Raw genomic sequence first — 20797 nt, 5'->3', positions numbered from 1 at the left:
CCTGTACAATTGCAGCGGGGGCTCTGCGAAGGAGTCCAGGGTTGTGGGGGCTCTGCAAGGGGGTCCGGGGTTGTGGGGGCTCTGCGAAGGGGTCCGGGGAAGCGGGAATCTGTGAAGGAGTTTGGGGTAGTGGGGGCTCTGTGAAGAGGTCCGGGGAAGCGGGGCTCTGTGAAGGAGTCTAGGGTAGTGGGGGCTCTGCGAAGGGTCCAGGATAGCAGGAGCTCTGTGAAGGAGCCTGGGGTAGCGGGGATTCTGTGAAGGGGTCCGGGATAGCGAGGGTTTGCAAGGGGATGAAATATGTGTTTGGAGGGGGTGATTGTGGGGAGTCAGTATGGGGAAGACAAACAGCTGTGTTGTGGGTCTATGTGATCACACAGCTGGAAAAGAGGTTGGGCCCTCATTTAGGCAGAGATCTGAGGTTCATGAGTGACCACGTCGACATAATTTGCACATCCTCATGTATCAAGTCCAAACAGGAGAGAAACACACAAAGGAGGCAACAGAGAACCTCACAATAAATTGTTTGCAGCCATCCTGGACTCCATTCACTGAGAGTAAACTAAAGTGTCACCTTAATGCCTGAGAACTCTCACGTCCTTTCCATTTGTTGTCGTTATCTTGCGTGTAGATGGGCAATGTGTGCTGGTGCCATGGGAGAGGACTTGTTAATGAAGGCTGTCATCACATTGACATGTTAATGAGAGCTGTTTTCACACTGGCATAGCCCCAAGGGTGAGGTCTACATCTCACACTTAAGGAATAATGGTGCATGGCTTTCAAACTGTGAAGTCTAAAGATTTCAGAAAAAAGCATCTTTTAATTATTTAACAAAAAAGGTATAACAAAACACCCATGAAACCCAAAGTGTTGCTATGTGCTCTTTTTAATCCGTCTGTGGTGTGATCCCAGTGACAGCAGCTGGGCGAGTGTCCTCTGGGTGCCTGAGGCCTGGAAGGCCCCGGCTGCCTCGGGATGTCCTGGACTGGTACAGGACTCTCCTCAGGTGTCGTGGCTGCTGGAGCTGGCCTCACTGGTGGAGGGGATGAGGGGCCGGGTGCCGCACTCAGAGCACCCTGAGGGGAGCCCCCAGATGAGGCTGTCAGCCTGTCCTCCTCCCTGTGAAGGCTCTCTTGAGCCTCCCTGCTCACCAGAGAAGGACCAGGAGCTGCAGAATCATCTGGGCTCCTGTTCCTTTCTCTCGCCTTGTCACTGCTGCATCGAGCTCTTGGCCAGGGCAATGGTGTGCAATAGTGTGCACTTCCATACAGATCTGTGGGATTTGGCTCTCCATGAGGGCTGCCAACCTCTCAATGGAAGAAGCCATGCGCTCACATGCCTGAGACATGGCAACTGTCATGGTATGGATGGACTCCCCATTGTTCCTCCATCGTCTGCTCATGGCCTCTGGCGTCATCAGGTTTTGCCCTACCTCTCTTTGCAACTCCACCATGCCCCTGTTCTGTCAACACCAGAGGCTCGTCATCATCCTGGGGCTTAGCATGGGCCTGGCCACCCACAGTCCTTCAACTAAATTGTGCCTTTCATATTGTCATGGAATGAGGTGATGATAATTAGTAGCTTTGGTGGACATCCGACCTTTGCTAGTAGTTTAAAGAGACCACATCTGCTGACGAGGTCAAAGGCTTTGGTGAGATCTTTGAAAGCAACATAGAGGGGCATCTGTTGTTCACGTCATTTCTCCTGTAGCTGGCAGAGGGAGAACAGCATGTCAATGGTGGATCTCTCTGCTCGAAAGTCGCACTATGCCTCAGGGTAGACATGCTCTGCCAGCTTCTGGAGCCTGTTTAAAACGACTCGAGTGAAGACTTTCCCCACTATGCTGAGCAGGGAGATTCCATGGTAGTTGTTGCAGTCACTGCGGTCACCCGTGTTCTTATAGAGGGTGATGATATTGGCATCAACCATGTCCTGTGGTACTGCTCCCTCATCCCAGCACAGGCAAAGCAGTTCATGGAGTGCTAAGAGTATAGCAGGCTTGGCACTCTTGATTATTTCAGGGGTAATGCCGTCCTTCCCAGGGGCTTTTCCACTGGCTAGAGAATCAATGGCATCACTGAGTTCCGATTTTGTTGGCTGTTCGTCCAGCTCATCCATGACTGGCAGAGACTGGGCTGCATTGAGGGTGGTCTCAGTGACAACATTTTCCCTGGAGTACAGCTCTAGGTAGTGCTACACCCAACGGTCCATTTGCTTGCTTTGGTCAGTGATCGTGTCCCCTGATTTAGACTTGATGGGGGACGATCTTCCTGATGGGTGGCCCAAAAGCTCTCGGAATGCCATCATACATTCCTCTGATGTTTCCAGTGTTGGAGGCCAGTTGAATACGACTGCATAGGTGTTGCCAGTAGTCATTTGCGCAACGCCTGGCTGTTCTTTGTGCAGCGCTTCTGGCTGCTTTAAGTGCTACGGATGTTAACTCGCTGGCGGCTTTCTTGTAGTTCAACAGTGCAAAGCACTTAGTGGCTATGACAGGTTCCAGCTCTTCAAAGTGGGATGGAAACCAGTCTGCATTCTGCTTCACACGTTTGCCATAGGTGGTCATTGCTGAGTCATAGATGGTGTCTCTTATGTGGGCCCACTTGGTCTCTGCATCCCCCGTCGGAGTGTTTTGAAGGGCTTTTTCAAGTGAATTTAGAAACTTATGTAACATCATGGATAAGAAATTCTGATAGTGTTGATGCACGGGTGGCCCTTCTGCTTGGAGTGATGCAGCTTCTTTGGTTTGAGTCTAACCTTGCTGCACACCAGGGAGTGGTCGGTGTTGCAATCTGCACTGTGGAAGCTGCGTGTGAGTTGAACACTGTTTATAGAGGCTCGCCTTGTGATGATGAGGTCCAGCTGGTGCCAACGACGTGATCTTGGGTGCTTCCATGAAACCTGGTGACAGGGTTTAGTATGAAAGAACAAGTTGGTGATGCAGAGGTTGTGATAGGTACACAACTCCAGCCGTCTCTGTCCATTCTCATTCATCCTTCCAATGCCATAGTGCCCAAGGCCATGAGTCATGGTCGGCCCCAACCCTGGTGTTAAATTCCCCCAGCAGGAACAAATGTTCGGTATTGGGAATGCTACTGATGATATTATGGAGTTCCTCGTAGAACTGGTCTTTAACTTCAGGTGGGGAGCAGAGTGTTGGAGCATAGATGCTGAGTAGGTGTACTGGACCAGCACTGCTAGTATTAAAGTAATTCCTCTGTGTGCCTGAGTACATTCCGATAAACACCTTATGCTATCTCCCTCTGTATCACTGTACCCAGTTACACCTTTCTCTTTGCTGGTGTTTGTCTATATTACTGTACTCAGTCTCCCTCTGTATCATTGGACAGAGCCGCATTTAACATATTCAAATGGACAGTCCCAGTTTTGTCATTAAACTGCTGATCTTAGCATGTAGCTGTGGAGTGGCTCAATTACCTGTGAATTACACAAAACTTCAACAACAGTTTGCATTTAAGTAATGCTGTTAACATAGCAAAACGTTCCAAGGTGTTCCACAAAACAAAATTTGATACCAAGCCACAAAGGAGACATTAGGGCCAGGTGATCAAAAGCTAAGTCAAAAAGGTAGGTTTTATGGAGTGTCTTAAAGGAGGAGAAAGAGAGGTGGAGAGGTTTAGGGAGGGAATTCCAGAACCTAGGTGCCGGGCAGCTGAAAGCATGGCTGCCAATGGTGTAGTGATGGTGTGCAAGAGGCCAGAATAGGAGCAGTACAGAGACCTTGGAGGGTTGTAGGGCTAGAGGAGGTTACAGAGGTGAACGGAAGGAGCCATGGAGGGATTTGAAAACAAGGCTAAGTATTTTAAAATCAAGACATTGCTGAACTGGGAACCAGTCTAGGTCATTTAGTACGTGGGTGATGGGTGAACGGGACTTAATGTAAGTTAGGATGTGGGTGCAGAGGTCTGGATGCGTTCAAGTTTATGGAGTGTGGAAGATAGGAATCCAGTCAGGAGAGCATTTGTGCAGTCAAGTATGGAGGCAACAAAGACATGGAAGATGGTTTCAGCAGCAGATGAGCTTTTTAAAATTCTTGCCCATCAAGGGCAAGACCAGCATTTATTGCACGTCGCTAATTCCCCTTGAGCAGGCTCACCACCTGCTTGACAACTGAGTGGCTTGCTAGGCCATTTCAGAGGGTATCTAAGAGTCAGCCACATTGTTCTGGGTCAGAGTCACATACAGGTCAGACGGGTAAGGACAGTAGATTTCCTTCCCTGAAGGATGTTAACAAACTAGTTTCATGGTCAGTATCACTGATGTTAACTTTTTATTCCAGATTACAGGGAGATATAGATGGGCTGGTGGGATGGGCGGAGCAGTGGCAAATGGAATTTAGTCCTGAGGGGTGTGAGGTAATGCATTTTGGAAGGACTGACAGGGCAAGGGAATATACAATGCATGGTAGGACCCTAGGAAGTACAGAAGGTCAGAGGGACCTTGGTGTACTTGTCCGTAGGCGGCAGCACGGGTGGATGGGGTGGTTAAGAAGGCATGTGGGATGCTTGCCTTTGTTGGCTGAGGCGTAGAATATAGGAGCAGGGAGGTTGTGATGGAGCTGTGTGGAACGCTGGTTGGGCCGCAGCTGGAGTGCTGTGTGCGGTTCTGGTCGCCACACTGTAGGAACGATGTGGTTGCACTGGAGAGGGTGCAGAGGAGATTCACCAGGATGCTGCCTGGGCTGGAGTATTTCAGGTATGAGGGGAGACAGGAAAGGCTAGGGTTGTTTTCCTTGTAGCAGGGAGGGCTGAGGGAGGATGTGATTGAGATGTACAGATTGTGAGGGGCATTGATGGGTTAGATAGGAAGAAACTTTTTCCCTTAGCGGAAGGGTCAAGAACCAGGGGGCATAGATTTAGGGTAAGGGGCAGGAGGTTTAGGGGGGATTTGAGGAAGCATTTTATCACCCAGAGGGTGGCTGGAATCTGGAACGCATTGCCTGAAGAGGTGGTGGAGGCAGGAACCCTCAAAACATTTAATAAGTATTTAGATGAGCACTTGAAATGCCATAGCATACAAGGCTGCGAGCCAAGTGTAGGAATATTTTATACGATGGGCCAAAGGGCCTGTTTCTGTGCTGTATAACTCTATGACTCTATGATTCCATGACTGCCGGAGGCCTCGGCTGTCTCAGCCTCAGCCAGCTGCTCTCATGCATGTGTGGTGCTCTCACCAGATTGTGACCCAGCGGTGACAATATCTGGGTTGGTGGTGGGTCCAAGAAAGTCATGGGATGGTGCATCCTCTGAGTCTTCTTCCTCCTTAGAGGTGGACAGCTGTCCCCCAGTGGTTGCGGACCCCTGTGAATGGCTACCTGCAGGAGAGGACACAAACATATGAGGCTTAGGCTGCGCAGTTCTCCTGATGCCAACCAAACGTTATGTGGATCTCCAACATGTATGCAGATGCCAACGAGAGACAATTCTCACTCTCTTACGCAGGGACACCAATCTCCCCATCGCCGATTGATAGGCCGCCCTGCAAGAGGAAGGATGGAGATGATTGACAATGGCACACAGATCAACATGACAGTTCAGCTGTTTTCAGCCCCTCAACCCCTACAGGGGAATCTGATGTCACTCATGCTGACGCTCGCTGTCATGGGAGTTAAGGGAGGGTGAGCTATAAAGGAAAGTGGCCTGTGGCCAAGAGACATCCATGCACCTGTTAGGAAGAGACAGAACCCTTGGCACTCAGGCAACGCTGCTTTGCTGCCACCCTCTCCATGATGCACAACCTCCCCTGACTGGGAGGATCCCATGTCTCCAACATGCAACCTCAAGATGGCGACTGGCATGGAGCACTCACCTTGGCAGAACGCAGTAGGTCATTGACCCTCTTCCTGCACTGGACCCAGTTGGACTGGGTGACCCCACGGCTGCTGACCTCCTCTGATCTCCACCCAGGATTGCTTGGACAGGCAGGAGGACCTCTTCTTGCCATCATGGGGGAAGAGAACCTCCCGCCTTCCCTTGCAGCCTGGAGGAGAATTTGCAAGGAGGCACCATTGAAACATGGGGCCACCCTGTCTCTTTGTACTGCCATCATCTTTAGCCTTCCTCAGGAGCTGGGGGGTATAGAGGACACAGTAGGACAGAGTTGTATCCAGGACAGTGGTGAATGCAGGACTGGCAGGCCTTTAATTATGGCATCAGCACCAGCTCTGGAGTCATCTGAGGCTGTAATCAACGAAACACATCCCGCCCGTGCCATGTGATTGGGGGGGGGGTGGGTGGAGGTGGTGAACCTGTGCCTCCAATATGCAAAATTGCGTAATCGCGGTGGGGCGGACACCTATGTGACAGATGGGAATGGCGCCATTTACCAGGGGCTCATTAAATTCAGCCAATTGTGTGCGATGCTGTAAGCACTCAATTTGTAATACATAAACAATCCAGAGGTGTCATATCTCAGGCTGAGATGAATCACACTTGAAATCACAACTTTAACTTTAACAAAGATTTAACAAGTGTCTTATTAAAGACTTCTGTAAAGTTCTGTTCACTGTTCTCACTACAGTAGCATAAGCTTATCTGACTTTACAGCAACGGCACAGTGGCGCAGTGGTTAGCACCGCAGCCTCACAGCTCCAGCGACCCGGGTTAGGTTCTGGGTACTGCCTGTGCGGAGTTTGCCAGTTCTCCCTGTGACCGTGTGGGTTTCCTCTGGGTGCTCCGGTTTCCTCCCACATGCCAAAGACTTGTGGGTTGATAGGTAAATTGGCCATTGTAAAAAAATTGCCCCTAGTGTAGGTAGGTGGTAGGAGAATTGAGAGAAGGTGGAGATGAGAGAGGGAAAAATGGGATTAATATAGGATTAGTATAAAGGGGTGGTTGATGGTCGGCACGGACTCAGTAGGGCCAAAGGGCCTGTTTCGGTGCTGTATCTCTCTATGAGTCTATGACCAATGTCAGGTGTTTTCCCCAAAGCACAAAGCTATTTTCAGTTTCCCTTCCAAGTACCATATATTCTCTAATACTCAAGCCCACACATAAATTAATGACAAGAGGCACTAATGTCTTTTTCTGGGGGTTCTCAGAATCTTTACTCAGGTGGATATTAACCCTAAAATTAGGGCTGCATGTGGTATGTTCAGCCAGAACGGAGATGATTGGGTCATTGGCTGTGAAACAAAGACACCAGGTGGCCCTACAGTTCAGTGATGCCTCCCTGCAGTTTCTCCTCCAGGTTGCAAGGTCACCCTCATCAATCATACCTAGATTTTGCACAAATGTAAGTGACTGGGGTTGATTTCATACACATAATTTGTCACTAACTATCCTCTATTCACTGCAAGGGACTGGAGAAGTAGCCCTGCTTTTTTTACAGTGAGACTTTGCTGTGTTTTTGGTCATGAGTTCTCTTTGTTGTAGTTCGTAGAGATTCTTTTTAAATAGGCTCTGCAGACTGTTAGCTGCACAGTTTAAACAGACTGTTTTCAGAGTAAATAGACTTTATTTGCTCTAAAATAGACTGTTTACTATGAGTCCTTCCATAAGGCTGTTAGATTATTAGATTACTAACCAAAATACTCATTGTTAAAATCTAGCTATTATAATGTAACAACTGACATCATTATAAACTAACATTTAACTTTATTAGAACCCTTCTCTGTAGTATGGTAAATTGGGAAAAGTTAGGACATAGGAGACAGTATAGACAAGATGTCAAGATAGAGGGATTCTGGGATTTTATGTCAAGTTTTAAAAAGCTTACTTACAAAAAAGGGTGAGATCTTGCAGGCAGTCAGTGAGAGCAGTTTCTGTGAGAATGTAAAGTAGATTTGTCTCCCAACGAGATAAGGAACTATGGAATGTAAAAGCATAGAGATAAAGTGGTGAATACAAAGGGCATTACCTAAGTAAATTGGAAAGGTTAGCAACAGCCACAAAATAATCCTTGGTTGGTTAAGGAAAGCATGCTTTAACACCAGGCTATAGATGATTGGGGAAAGGGAGGGGTTAATTGGAAAGCAGCCAGGATAAAAGATGCCTTGTCTTAGTCAAATAAAAGCAAAACACTGCAGATGCTGGAAATCTGAAACTAAACAAAAAGCACTGGAAATACTCAATAGGTCGAGCAGCATCGGTCGAGAGAGAAGCAAAGTTAACGTTTCAGGCCTGTGACCTTTCATCAGAATTGGCAAAGGTTTGAATAGAATTAGGTTTTAAGCAAGTGAAGGGGAGGGCAGTGGGGGAGAGAACAAAGGGGAAGGTGCTTGACAGGGCAGAGGGAGATTAAACAACAAAGCTGTTCTGGGACAAAAGCAAAGTGTGTGTTAATGCTTGTGGTGAAAGACAAAGCATTAGTCCAGAGAGAGTGTTAATGACAGAATAATGAGCAGCTCTGTCTGCATGAAAAGCAGGCACATGGTTAAAAAATAAAATATTAAAAAAAGGCCAGTCATGCCCTGAATTTATTGAACTCAATGTTCAGTCTGCAAGGCTGGAGAGTGCCTAATCGAAAGATCAGGTGCTGCTCCTTGAGCTTGCGTTGTTGTTCACTGGAACACTGGAGCAGGCCAAAGACAGAAATGTTGGCATGAGAACAGGGGGAATGTTGAAATGGCAAGCAACCGGAAGCTCGGGGCCATGCTTTCGGACTGAGTAGAGGTGTTCATCAAAGCAGACACCCAATTTGCATTTGGTCTCCCCAATGTCGAGGAGACCACATTGTGAGCAATGAATACAGTAAATCGCTGCTTCACCTGAAAGGAGTGTTTGGGGCCTTGGATAGTGCGGAGAGAGGAGGTAAAAGGGCAGGTATTACACCTCCTATGATTGCATGAGAAGGTGCGTGGGAAGGGGACAAGGTGTTGGGGGTAATGGAGGAATGGACCAGGGTGTCGTGGAGGGAACGAACACTTCGGAACGCTGGCAGGGGTAGGGAGGGGAAGATGCGTTTGGTGGTGGCATCACGCTGGAGGTGGCAGAAATGGCGGAGGATGATCCTCTGGATGTGGAGGCTGGTGGGGTGGAAAGTGAGGACAAGGGGACCCCTGTCGCGGTTCTGGGAGGGAGGGGAAGGTGTGAGGGCAGAAATGCGGGAATGGGCCGGACATGGTCGAAGTCTCTGTCAACTACATTGGGGGGAATCCTCGGTTGAGGAAAAAGGAAGACATATCAGAGGCGCTGTTGTGGAAGGTTGCATCATCAGAGCAGATGCATCCGAGACGGAGAAACTGGGAGAATGGAATGGAGTCCTTACAAGAGGCAAGGTGTGAAGAAGTGTAGTCGAGGTCGCTGTGGGCTTATAATGAATATTAGTGGACAGCCTATCCCCAGAGATGGAGACAGAGAAGTCAAGGAACGGAAGGGTAATGTCAGAGATGGACCATGTAAAGGTGAGAGAAGGGTGGAAATTGGAAGCAAAGTTAAGAAAGTTTTCCAATTCGGGGCGGGAGCGGGAAAGGACACCAATACAGTCATCAATGTACCGGAAAAAGAGATGGGGGAGGGGACCTGAGTAGGACTGGAACAAGGAATGTTCGACATATCCCACAAAATGACAGGCATATCTAAGACCCATGTGGGTACCATAGCAACACCTTTTACTTGGAGGAAGTGAGTGGAGTTGAAGGAGAATTTGTTCAATGTGAGAACAAGTTCAGCCAGGCGGAGGAGGGTGGTGGTGGATGGGGACTGGTTGGGCCTCTGTTCAAGGAAGAAGTGGAGAGCCCTCAAACCATCCTGGTGGGGGATGGAGGTGTAGAGAGATGGACGTCCATAGTGAAGAGGAGGTGGTTAGGGCCAGGAAACTGAAAATTGTCAAAATGACGTAGGGCGTCAGAACAGTCACGGATGTAGGTGTCTTAGTCTCTGTATGGCTGAGACAAGCGAGAGAGAGAGAAAAAGAAAGCGTGAAAACCAAAAACTGCAACAGAAACTATCCATCCAGTTCCTGACATGAGTAGTATAATCCACGTTAGACTGCTAATCACTGCCTGAGTTTGTGACCATAGTTTATCTGAAAACTTAATAAACTTGCCCTAACTTTGTCTCAATAAAGTCAATTCACAACAAGGCTTAGTTGCCAAGTTTGTTCCTGCCTTAGAAGGGGACATAAACCCTTAAAATATACAAGGCCCCGCCTCCAACTCACTGGCTGACACAGTGGTGTGAACGCACACACTGTAAAATCATATATCTTTCTAATACCGCACCTTTTTTGTATGACTCTCAAAGTTAATATAGTAAAGGTCTTCCTGTATTGGTATTATTGAAATGATGTATTAATTTGCTAAGCATTTCAGGTTAAGTATTTAGTGCAAGAGAACATTAATTCTAAGCTAGAGACACCACTTGAAAAGAGTGTCATTTAATAGATATTTTGGAGCTACTAACTATTCTATAGGCTTCTACCAGAGGTTAGTCTCAGACAGCTTATATAATGACATTAAGAATGCTGTCTAGAGTAGTCATAGAGTTTTACAGCACAGAAACAGGCCCTTTGGCCCAACATGCCTGTGCCAACCATCAAGCACCCGTCCAAACTAATCCCATTTCCCTACACTTGGCCCTTGACCTTGTATGCTATGGCGTTTCAAGTGCTCATCCAAATACTTCTTAAATGTTGTGAGTGTTCCTGCCTCTACCACTCCTTCAGGCAGTGTGTCCCAGATTCCAGCCACCCTCTGGGTGAAAAAAATTTTCCTCAACTCCCCTCTAAACCTCCCGCCCCTTACCTTAAATCTATGCCCACTAGTTATTGACCTCTCCGCTAAGGGAAAAAGTTTCTTCCTATCTATCCTATCAATACCCCTCATAATTTTGTATACCTCAATCGGGTCCCCCCTCAGCCTTCTCCACTCCAAGGAAAACAACCCCAGCCTATCCAGTCTCTCCTCATAACGGGAAAAAAAATCAACAGTTGCTGAAAATTGCATTGTGTTATAATTGCTGTTTGTGTTTATATTTTTGCATACTATAGGAGAAAATACCATGACAGTAAATATTGCTGGGGCTGTGTCAATGGCCAGCTTTTATCTTCTTATTCTTATTGTCGGCATCTGGGCAGCAAAAAGAGCCAAAAAAGTTGAAAGAAGATATGAGGGTGATCGCCTTGAAATGGTAATGATAGCAGGACGAAAAATCGGAATTGTCCTGGGCATTCTAACAACCACGGGTACAGTGTTTTTTTTTTAACTATCCAGACAGTTGTACTATTTGTTAGATTTGAAGAGAGTCATTTTCCAGCTTTGAGCTACCAGTGAGGAGCTTGGCCAGTCGGAAACACATGTTGGCAAATTGAGCACACACCCCACATGATTTTGTAGACATTAATCTCTGATACAGGCTGCTGAGAAGAGTTCCAGTCAAAAGCACAAAATGGAAAAATTGCCCCTCAAGTACCAGCTTGACTCAGTAGTAGCACTGTTCCTTCTGAATCAGAATGATATGGGTCCAAGGCCTGCACATATAACCAAAGCTGATTCTTCAATGCAGGAGCACTGTATTGTTATAGAGGTGCTATTTATTAGATATTAAACTGAGGCCCTGCTACCTGTTCTGATGAATGTAAAAGTTCTCGCGACAATATTTGATAAGTACTGGGGAGTGCTTCTGGATTCCGGTCCAACAGTACTGAGGGAGTGCTGCATTGTCAGAGCAAACAATAAACTGAGGCCCCATCTGTCCTCTCAGGTGGACATAAAAGGTCCCTGGCACTATTTTGAAGGAGAGCAGGGGAGATATCCCCAGTATTCTGGCCAATGTATATCCTGCAATCAACATCACTAAAAACAGATTGCCTGGTCATTATCACATTGCTGTTTGTGAGAGATTGCTATGTGCAAACTGGCTGCCTTGTTTCCCACATTACAACAGTGACTACACTTTAAAACAGTATTTCATTGGCTGCAAAGCACACTAGGGTGTCCTAAGGTCATGAAATGTGCTATATGAATGCTAGTCTTTTAATATTTAACCCCGAAGTAACATTGCCAAAATAAAACAGGTTAACTGATCACTCTTCCCATTTGCTGTTTGTGGGATTTTGCCTTGTGCAAATTGACTGCTGCATTTATTTATGTAACAGTGACGGCACGTAAACAGTAATTCATTAGCTGTGAAGTGCTTCAGGACATCCTGAAAAGATGATAAGTATGGGAGTCTATGGTAGTTTAGTGTCATTATTATTGTATGCCTTCAGTTTTTCTTTAAACTCGAGCGGAACTAGACATAGGGTTCAAACCATCTGATAACTGCAACAATGGCCTCATCTTATAAAGAAGGATGGAAGGGATTGGAAGTTCAGAGAGAAGAGGAAAAGTGAGACGAAGGCAAGTGACCTGCAGCTGGGAGGAAGTAGGGAAGCTGGATCCTGGATCCAGACAGAGCAAAAGGCTGGAGCCTGGGGCTGTCATGGGCTGTGAGAAGAAACAAGATAGCAAGATCTGCAGCTGCAATTGGAGCTGGGATTGGGGAAGGCAATACCTTAGGGGTCTGCTGGAGCTGATAGGGGGTGGGCTTCCACACAGATATAGGTGACCATTGCAGTAGCAAGGCCTGGAGATGCCATGGTGCTACGAGGAACTTGGGCGAACTGATACAAGAAGGGAGTGGGGAGGCTGTGGTCAAGAGCTTTTACTAAGGCCACAGCATGGAATCACCCTAGGGATTGGAGAGATTGTGGAGGAATAGGTGTTGGATCCTGCAGGGTTGGAGGAAAGAAGAAGGCCGGGGAAACAGGGACAAACAGGACCCACACATAGCTCTGCCCTACGTAGAGTCAATTAGAGTCATTCAGGGCACAGAAGGAGGCCATTGCATCCCATCGAGTCCTTGTCCTAATCACAGGCTTAGGCGTTCAACTTATCATTTTAATATATTTTGTCAAGAAGAAAACTAACTGGGTTTCTTTAGCATTTATAAATCCAGGTAAACTGACGATGGTACCAGATCTCCAACACTTTGTTCTTTGGACATAAATAAAAATAGATTTTAATGACAGGCCATTTTTCCAAAATAATTTAAAGTGGAGCTAGCTTTTCTGGTTTAATTCCAAGGAAGCAGGGTGGTGAAAGGCTGACAGCAACATGTACTGAGGTTTGGTCCACCTGGACAGTCTAGGTGTGGGTGGCTGCACATGGCAACCTGGGTGGGAGGCAGTCTCAGAGCTGGGCATGCTGACTTCAAAGTTAACTGGAGAAGGGGCTGTGCAAAGTGTGGCTGGAGGTTGGATGGGGAGAGACCAGTGCCCAGATGGAGAAAGGCCAGGGACTGGGAGAAGTGATGCAGGAGCCGCCACAATGAAGCATACCTGCCAACAACTAGGGCTATAAACAATTGAAAAACTTGGGTCCAGCCTGGGACTGAAGCAAGGACAAGCAAAATATCTAAGACACAAGAATGGAATGCAGAGATGCTGAGCAAATGACTGCCTGTAAATACTGGCACTTACATCTGATTGGTCCCTGATAAACACTAGATTAATAATGTATTAGTGGTCACATTGTTAATATGGGTGATTTAAATACCTAGAAAATGATAGAGATGAATGGTGCTAACAGAATGTTTTATTTATGTAAACTAATAGCTACACATTCACACTCATGCACTGTTAAACATGCAAACTTCTGTAGATTTTACAGACAAAAAAATGTTGCTGAATACTGCAAACAACATCAGAGAGTTTGCATTCAAAGCCTGGATTATAACAAGAGATCTCAAATAAATGTACAATATAATATGTACCCTGCTATAGTATAACATGTTTCTTGTATGGCTACTAGAAACAGCTTTACTCTAAAGGTTTGGTAAAGTGTCCCCTAATGCTTAATCAAATAATACAATGTTACAACATTCCAGTTATTATGTTATTAGATTATAAGTTTATATTTCAACTACAGTTAATTCTCTCCTCATGTATTTAAATAGAGATGAATTTCTCGTGTTTTTGCTTTTGCATCCATTTTTAGCAACCTGGGTTGGTGGTGCATATATAAATGGCATAGCTGAGATGGTGTATCGACCAGATGTTGGACTAGTATGGACTGTAGCCCCTTGGACTACTCTACTTTGTTTATTCATTGGTGAGTAAAGATAAATCCCAGTATCAGGCCATTCATTTACCAGTGCTTATATCAGGCTAAAGACTGCAGCTTACAACCATACATAGGTAACTAGGCCCCACAATAACAGACAATCAGCACAGGCAGAGGCTCCAGTTCGCAATGTAAGTTCTAACAGTGGGCCCAATGGTACAGATGTGCAGGTCCTGACCAATTGTTTTGCTGGATGGTTCTTCAGAAGCACCCCAATCATAGCATGTCACTTATATGGCACAGTATTAAAAGGAGCACCTTAGTCAGCAAAGTTTGATTCAGGGTGGTCTAACCAAAATATCACAAAGCATATTTTCAGGCATGTTACATTATGAGTTGGGGGAGCTGTCTTCATAGGGTGAGCAGAGGAACAGGTGCACAGTTGTGACATCTGTTATTAGGACATCTGCTGCTAACAGGCATCGTTGGCTTGGCACAGCAATCGAGATCATTGGCCAGCTGCAGCCTCAAACCAACCCAGGGGACTTCCTTTCCCTTCATTTTTGTCTGTCACTTCTTAATTCCTTGCCCACTTTAGCTTCATCAAAGGCTTCCACTGGATTGAGATGCATTTCAAACCTTTCCAGAAGTTTTTAGAACTTTTAGGGCTGGATTTTACCAGCCCGCTAGGGATGGGCTGGGAGGCGGGTGGGGCATAAAATGGCAAGGGAAGGTGAGGCATGGAGTGCCCATCGCCTTCCTAGCACCATGGATTTTTTATCAGGGGTGGGGAAGGTTGAGGACGGCCTTCCGACCCAGAGGCCAATTGAGGCTCTTAAGTGGCCAATCAAGGGCTACTTGACCCCACCCCTCATCGGGGCCTTTTCGAGTGGCCCCCCTGGCAAGTCTGATCCCACTCACCTGTTTTCTGGGGCCTCCTCCATAACTGCTGCTCCAGGCCTCCTGCTATCAGCAATGGCCACCACTTACGATGGCATTGCTGAGCTGCCGGCCCTCTGATTGGCCGGCAGCTCTTGGGGGCAGGATCTTGTCCCTTAAAGGGGATGGCACCACTGGCGGCAGGCAGTTAATTGCCTGCCCGCTGTTGAATTTGGCTGGGAGCTCTGACAAATGGCTGAGCTGAGGTTGCCCACACCCCCGGATTTCCAGCATGTCACTAGGATCGCTACCGCCAAAATAAACTTCAGCCCTTGTACTCTTCTCCGCCATCCCCACCCCAACATTGTGACACTCTCTTTTAATTCTTTTACATTTCACTTTCACACAAATTTCCTCTCCTACACTGCCCCAGTTTATGCCGGAGCCTTTGAATAATGAAGCTGGCCCCGGAGTACTATAACACTCAGACAGATTTAACACCAATTTTTTTTATCATTTAGACATGCACCAGAGAGTCTTTAATCTGAATAGTACCTCTTGATTATTCCTTCTCTTATGGAAAAAAGGGACCAGAAGCTGTGATACTAAAATGTAAAGGAGCAATAAGGGGAGATTTTCCTGACTTGACACTGATGGGCAGTATGTCCCAACATGGGTCAGAGTGCGCTCCTGTAAAAGAGTCCACCCCTCTCCCACACATGGGCCGAGATTTTACAAAGCTCTTGATGTCGGGCTTCATGGTGGGTGGTGGGGGGGAGTGGTTACCGGAAGATTGTTCTGGCAGCAGCCTACCATGGAGCCCGATGCTGGGAGGGCAAGGGGCCCCATCCTCCAGGCGGTGGCGAGCCTCCGTGGCAGCCCCCTTCCCCCCCCCCCACCACTGCTGGGCAACGGGACCCAGATTAAAATATTCAAAATAGCAGAATGGAGACATTTAAATAAAATTGACTCCAATCTTACCGTTGGGCCGTGATCTTCTGAGCAGTGGCCGGCACTCACACGCCTTCACTTTCCTGTCTGGGGCCGCAGTGGTGGGAAATGGGGGAACTTAAGATTTTTAGTGTGGGGGGTGGGGGGGGAAACTGGGGTCAAATTTACATCATTAGTGTAGGGGATGATGGGAAGGGGTGACCTGTGCACTTTGTTCAGTTTGGGGGGGAAAGGTCAAGTGTGGAAGGTAAGTGCTTTGTGGGGGGTGGGGGGGAGAAGAGGACAAATAATCAATTTTATTGCTTTTGTGGGGTGGGAAAGGAGCAGCAAATTTTAATCAGTACAGGTGGGGGTGGGGGGGGTATAACTTTAAAAATTTTAATTAGCTGGCAGGGATTTAAAAATGGCACCAGTTCCTAAACAGGCAGCTGATGCCATTGCCAGCATCGGAGAGCCCAACCCCTACATGTGATTGAGAGGGTAGGTGGGGGGCAGCCCGACCGGCATATTATTGTGGGCCACTGCAAGGAAGATTGTGACAGCATGGCCCACATGTGCCGACCGCCATTTCTTCACCCACTGCCGCTCTTAGTGGCGGGTACATAAAATCTAGTTTAATCTAATTATCCTTCTGATACTCATTGTGCCCAAGCAATCCAGGAAAATCTCCTTTAACACGTTACAGTTTGCATTAATAATGGATGTGGGTATCGTGGAATTCATTTTAACCCCTGTATCAGGTACTAGTTTGATTCAAACTAGTTTGATGTCTGAAGTCAAGCTAAACACTTGCGGAACCAACTGCTGTTCAGTTTCTTGAAAGCTTGTCACATAGTGCGTGGACTTTAGGTGTGTTCACTTAGGTCTGTTGCTGTTAGTGAGGGAACTGTTTTGCAGCTTAAACCTTCTTCAGTGACTTTTTCTGACTCATTTGCATTCATGTGTGATATTTATCAGATTTTAAAATGACTGACGGTTCGAAATTAAATAAAACACAGCTTTCACTGCATTCAATTGTTGAACCTATTCATACACAAATAGGATCAAATAAGGTTTCCAATAGGTAAATAGCATCTGATAGATGCAGTACATGTCATGAAAACTAAGCACAGAGAGGATTCAATCGTGTTCTAATGAGGTCTTAGTCGATGAAGAAAAATACTAAATATAAAAAGAATATACAGCAAAGAGAATTCAATATTTCGAATCATCTATGAGGTAACTAATAGCCTTTCTTCTCTTTTCACGCAGGTGGATTGTTTTTTGCCAGGAAAATGCGAACTGAGAAATATGTAACAATGTTGGACCCCTTTCAACTGCGTTATGGGAACCAAATAGCAGGCTTGGTGTTTGTTCCAGCCATAATCGGTGAAATAGTCTGGTCTGCTGCCATTCTGGCAGCTTTAGGTATGGATGTACAAGATCCCTCTTAAATCCTAGCAGGGGTGGGGTCATTTAAATAACGGAGTCAGGTGCTAAACTGGACTGAAACTGTGCCTGATCTTAGCAGGTATAGGTCCCACTGGCCCTACCATGAGCACATGTGGCAGGATTTTCAGCATAACCCAAAAATACACCCATATACAACCAGACAATATTCCAATCTGTTGCTGGGATGTGGGAGCAGGCAGAAAAATTTCCGCCTGGAACAGATTTTTTGCTTAGTTTCAAATGCGGCAGATCCGGGTTCTACCCTAAATTCTGATATCCATCCACCACAGCTTGACTAGAATGCCACCCACTCCCCCAACCTTGGGATGCAGTTATTGCTGTGCAATGTTTCTTTTGCCTTTCAGGAACATTAACCTGTCTCTTCTGAGAATTTGAAACAATACCTTTGCTTCTCTGATATATCACAACTGTCATTGCATTTTCCAATTGCTAATTTCCACTCTCCTAACAACAGCAGCTCTTTATTAAATCCTCCAAGAGAGATACTGGAACTCTTTGAAAACTAGTCACTTAAAATCTATAAGTTAACCAAATACAAACTCAACCAAACTCAAGGGGCTGGATTTTGTTTTCCCCAGGCGTTGGGTTCCATGGTGGGGGTGGCCTGAAGATGGCCGTGAGGGCTCGGCCTGATTCTCCTGGTAGCGGTGAGGCTCCATGGCGGCTCCCCTGCCTCTGGGCGATGGGACCACAATTTAAATTTTCAAATGAATAAAATTAATAAATTTACATAGACTTACCTGTGATCTTAAGGTCCCGCCGCGATCTTCAGTGCAGCGGCTGGTACTCCCGCATCTTCAGATTCCCGTCTGGGGAAACATGGCGCCACACTGGTGGGGAGGGGGGAGGAGGTAAGTTTGTCAGTGCGGGAGGTGGGGGGAACAGGGTCAAATATACGTATTGTGTGTAGAATGGTATTGGGAAGGGTTGAACCTTAAACTTTGTGCAGTTTGTGGGGAAAAGGTCAGATGTAAAAGGTTAAGTGTTTTGAGGGGGTGGGAGAAGGGCAAACAGTTGTTGTAATTGTTACTGGAGGGGTGGGAAAGGGGCGTTAGAAATTTATTTATTTAATTTTGGGTGTAAGTCTTTAAAAATTTTAATTGGGTGGCAGGGCTGACTGCACTTTAAAAATGGCATCAGCGCCTGCGCACAGGCAGCTGACACCATTGCTGGGGACGGACAGCCCGCCTCCTTTGCAAGACTGGGGGGGATTGTGGGCTGCCCTGGCTATTTAAATGAGCCACCGTACTTGAGATTGCGGCATCTCTTTGACAGGCAGCCATTTTTTGAGCTTGCTGCCAAGATCGGCGGTGGGCTCTTAAAATCCAGCCCAAGGGGAGGGGTGGGTGCATTAATTTTGACTTTGGGTGATATTGATTCAGCTGCCCATTACACATCTCTACGCATTTTCAAGGAGAGAAGTATAATGGGCAGCTAAATTATTTTAATTCTTTCATGGGATGTGAGCGTCGCTGGCAATGCCAGCATTTGTTGCCCATCCCTAATTGCCCTTGAGAAGCTGAATTGATATCACCTGTTTTATACAATCACCCAAAGTCAATATTATCCCCAAGATCTGTTCACAATTGAAAATTGTGTGTTGGCCTCTCTCTTGAGCCTGTTACCATGGAGACCACTACAAACCTCACAACACAGTATCAGGAGAGGCTCGCTGCAAGACTCTAGCTCTGTCAAACTACCTGCGGACAATGCTTTAAAAGGGCAGTCACCAAATAAAAGTCAGTATAAAATTGCATGATTTTTGTCATTAGTGCCGATGATAGATGCTGATCTTATGGCAGATGCAATACCGATAGGCAAGCAAGGACATTGTGTTTGAGCATTTTCTTCAGTCCTGAGAAAATTGGTAATTCAGGGTCGGGGGAGATTCCTTATTTAACATTTTGCTGGTAGGTGCTTCAGGCATCCACCAGAACAGGGATGCGTCATAGGAAAGAGGCCGAAAACTGAAGTCCTGTGGGAGACCAGACCAAAACCCGGCCTGGATTCATCGATGGGCCCCACTTCCTCCAACCTTTAACAGACGAACAGGATTAGGCCATTTAGTCCCTTGAACCTTTTTTTCGTTCAATGAGATCATGGCTGATCTGTGACCTAACTCCATATACTGGTCTTTGCCCCATATCCCTTAATAAGTTTATTTAACAGGAATCTATCAATCTCAGCATCAATTGCCATTTATGGAAGAAAGTCCCATACTTGTACCATCCATTGTGTGTAGAAATGTTTCCTAACTTCACTCCTAAGAGGCCTGGCTCTAATTTTTAGGGTAGATTTCTCAATCAGTGGAAATACCCTGTTACCTTTAATAGCTTGTAAACTTCAAACAAACGTTATGACCAAGGCAGGAGGAGTGCATTGTTTAATCTAGCCCCACTTCTCCTCAGGTCACAATATGTATTTTTAAATTTTCCCACTTACTGATACTATCTATCAGTACTCTATTATACTCTATTTTCCCAGAATAGAACACACTAACCAGGTTTCTTTAATGAGCAACAAAATGATCAGTTTATTATAGAACAAGTCTTAACTAGTAATGAAGTAAAGCATAAACACACAGATTTTAAATTTTAAAGTTCCCTTCTTACCTTAGCCCCTCATACTCAGACACACACACACACACACACACACTGGTGAACCGGAAAAATAAAAGGGATTTTTGAAAATTCATAGCTCTGTTACAGACAAAAAAGCATTTGGTCTGATTACTTGCTCATTTTTGAAGAAAACAGCAGATGAGATATTTTGTTCCAAAACTGGTGTACAATCTCGCCTCCAAGTACACGTGGACAGGTCACTAGGATCTTTTAGAACAGTTCTTTTCAGGCAGTTATAAGGATTATTTTTAGCAGGCTTTCTTAAAAGACAGGAGACGAGATGAATTGACACAATGGACTTCTCAGGGTCTTTTAGAGATTTGCTGGAAAGCGAACTGAGTTGTGGCCTTCTCTTTTTCCTTCACCTCTTCTTCAGGCTAACCTTATCAGCTGCTCACTCCAGAAGGTAAAACACACCAAGCCTGCTACAACCAAAAGCCTGCAAGTTTTCTGCTCTCTCAGGTGCGCTCTTCTGCTGCCGGGCTTGTCTAATCGAGGGGCACTACTGACTTCTCTGCCCACATCTCCTCCTGTTACCAGGGATTCTGTTCTAATTTTAACTTGAATCACATGACAATCAGTAAACATTGTTGCCAAATTAGTTATTTCAGTGTTCTCTTGAAAAAAAACTGGTCCAACATTTATTTAGTTTGACTATAAACTCCTCAAAAAATATTTTAACAAAAAAAAACACTTCCATAGTACAAATCACTCCTTAATCTTCTAACTTCCAGGGAATGCTTCTGACCTCATATTCATGCCATCACTTAGACTGCCTATTTCCACCTTTGTAACATCACCTGACTTCGCCCCTGACTCAGTTCATCTGGTGTTGAACCCCTCATTCATGCCTTTGTTACCTCTAGACTTGACTATTCTAATGCACTCCTGG

The 20797-nt window shown here is 46.1% G+C and overlaps 1 protein-coding gene across 1 annotated transcript in view; it reads left to right on the top strand.

The window, feature by feature from the left end:
* Positions 1 to 10958: 10958 nt before the first annotated feature.
* The window catches only part of LOC137371567 (high-affinity choline transporter 1-like), a 40770-nt gene continuing 30931 nt past the window's right edge, over positions 10959 to 20797 (top strand). Inside the window, exons 1-3 of the mRNA XM_068034405.1 lie at positions 10959 to 11142; positions 13937 to 14050; positions 17084 to 17239. Coding sequence (XP_067890506.1) covers positions 10959 to 11142; positions 13937 to 14050; positions 17084 to 17239 — 454 coding nt within the window. The remainder of the gene's footprint in view (positions 11143 to 13936; positions 14051 to 17083; positions 17240 to 20797) is intronic.

This window comes from Heterodontus francisci, chromosome 6 (assembly GCF_036365525.1).
Source record: "Heterodontus francisci isolate sHetFra1 chromosome 6, sHetFra1.hap1, whole genome shotgun sequence".
Lineage (NCBI taxonomy): Eukaryota > Metazoa > Chordata > Chondrichthyes > Heterodontiformes > Heterodontidae > Heterodontus > Heterodontus francisci.
The sequence above is the reverse complement of the archived record's forward strand: the minus strand, read 5'-3'. Positions and strand labels throughout refer to the sequence as shown.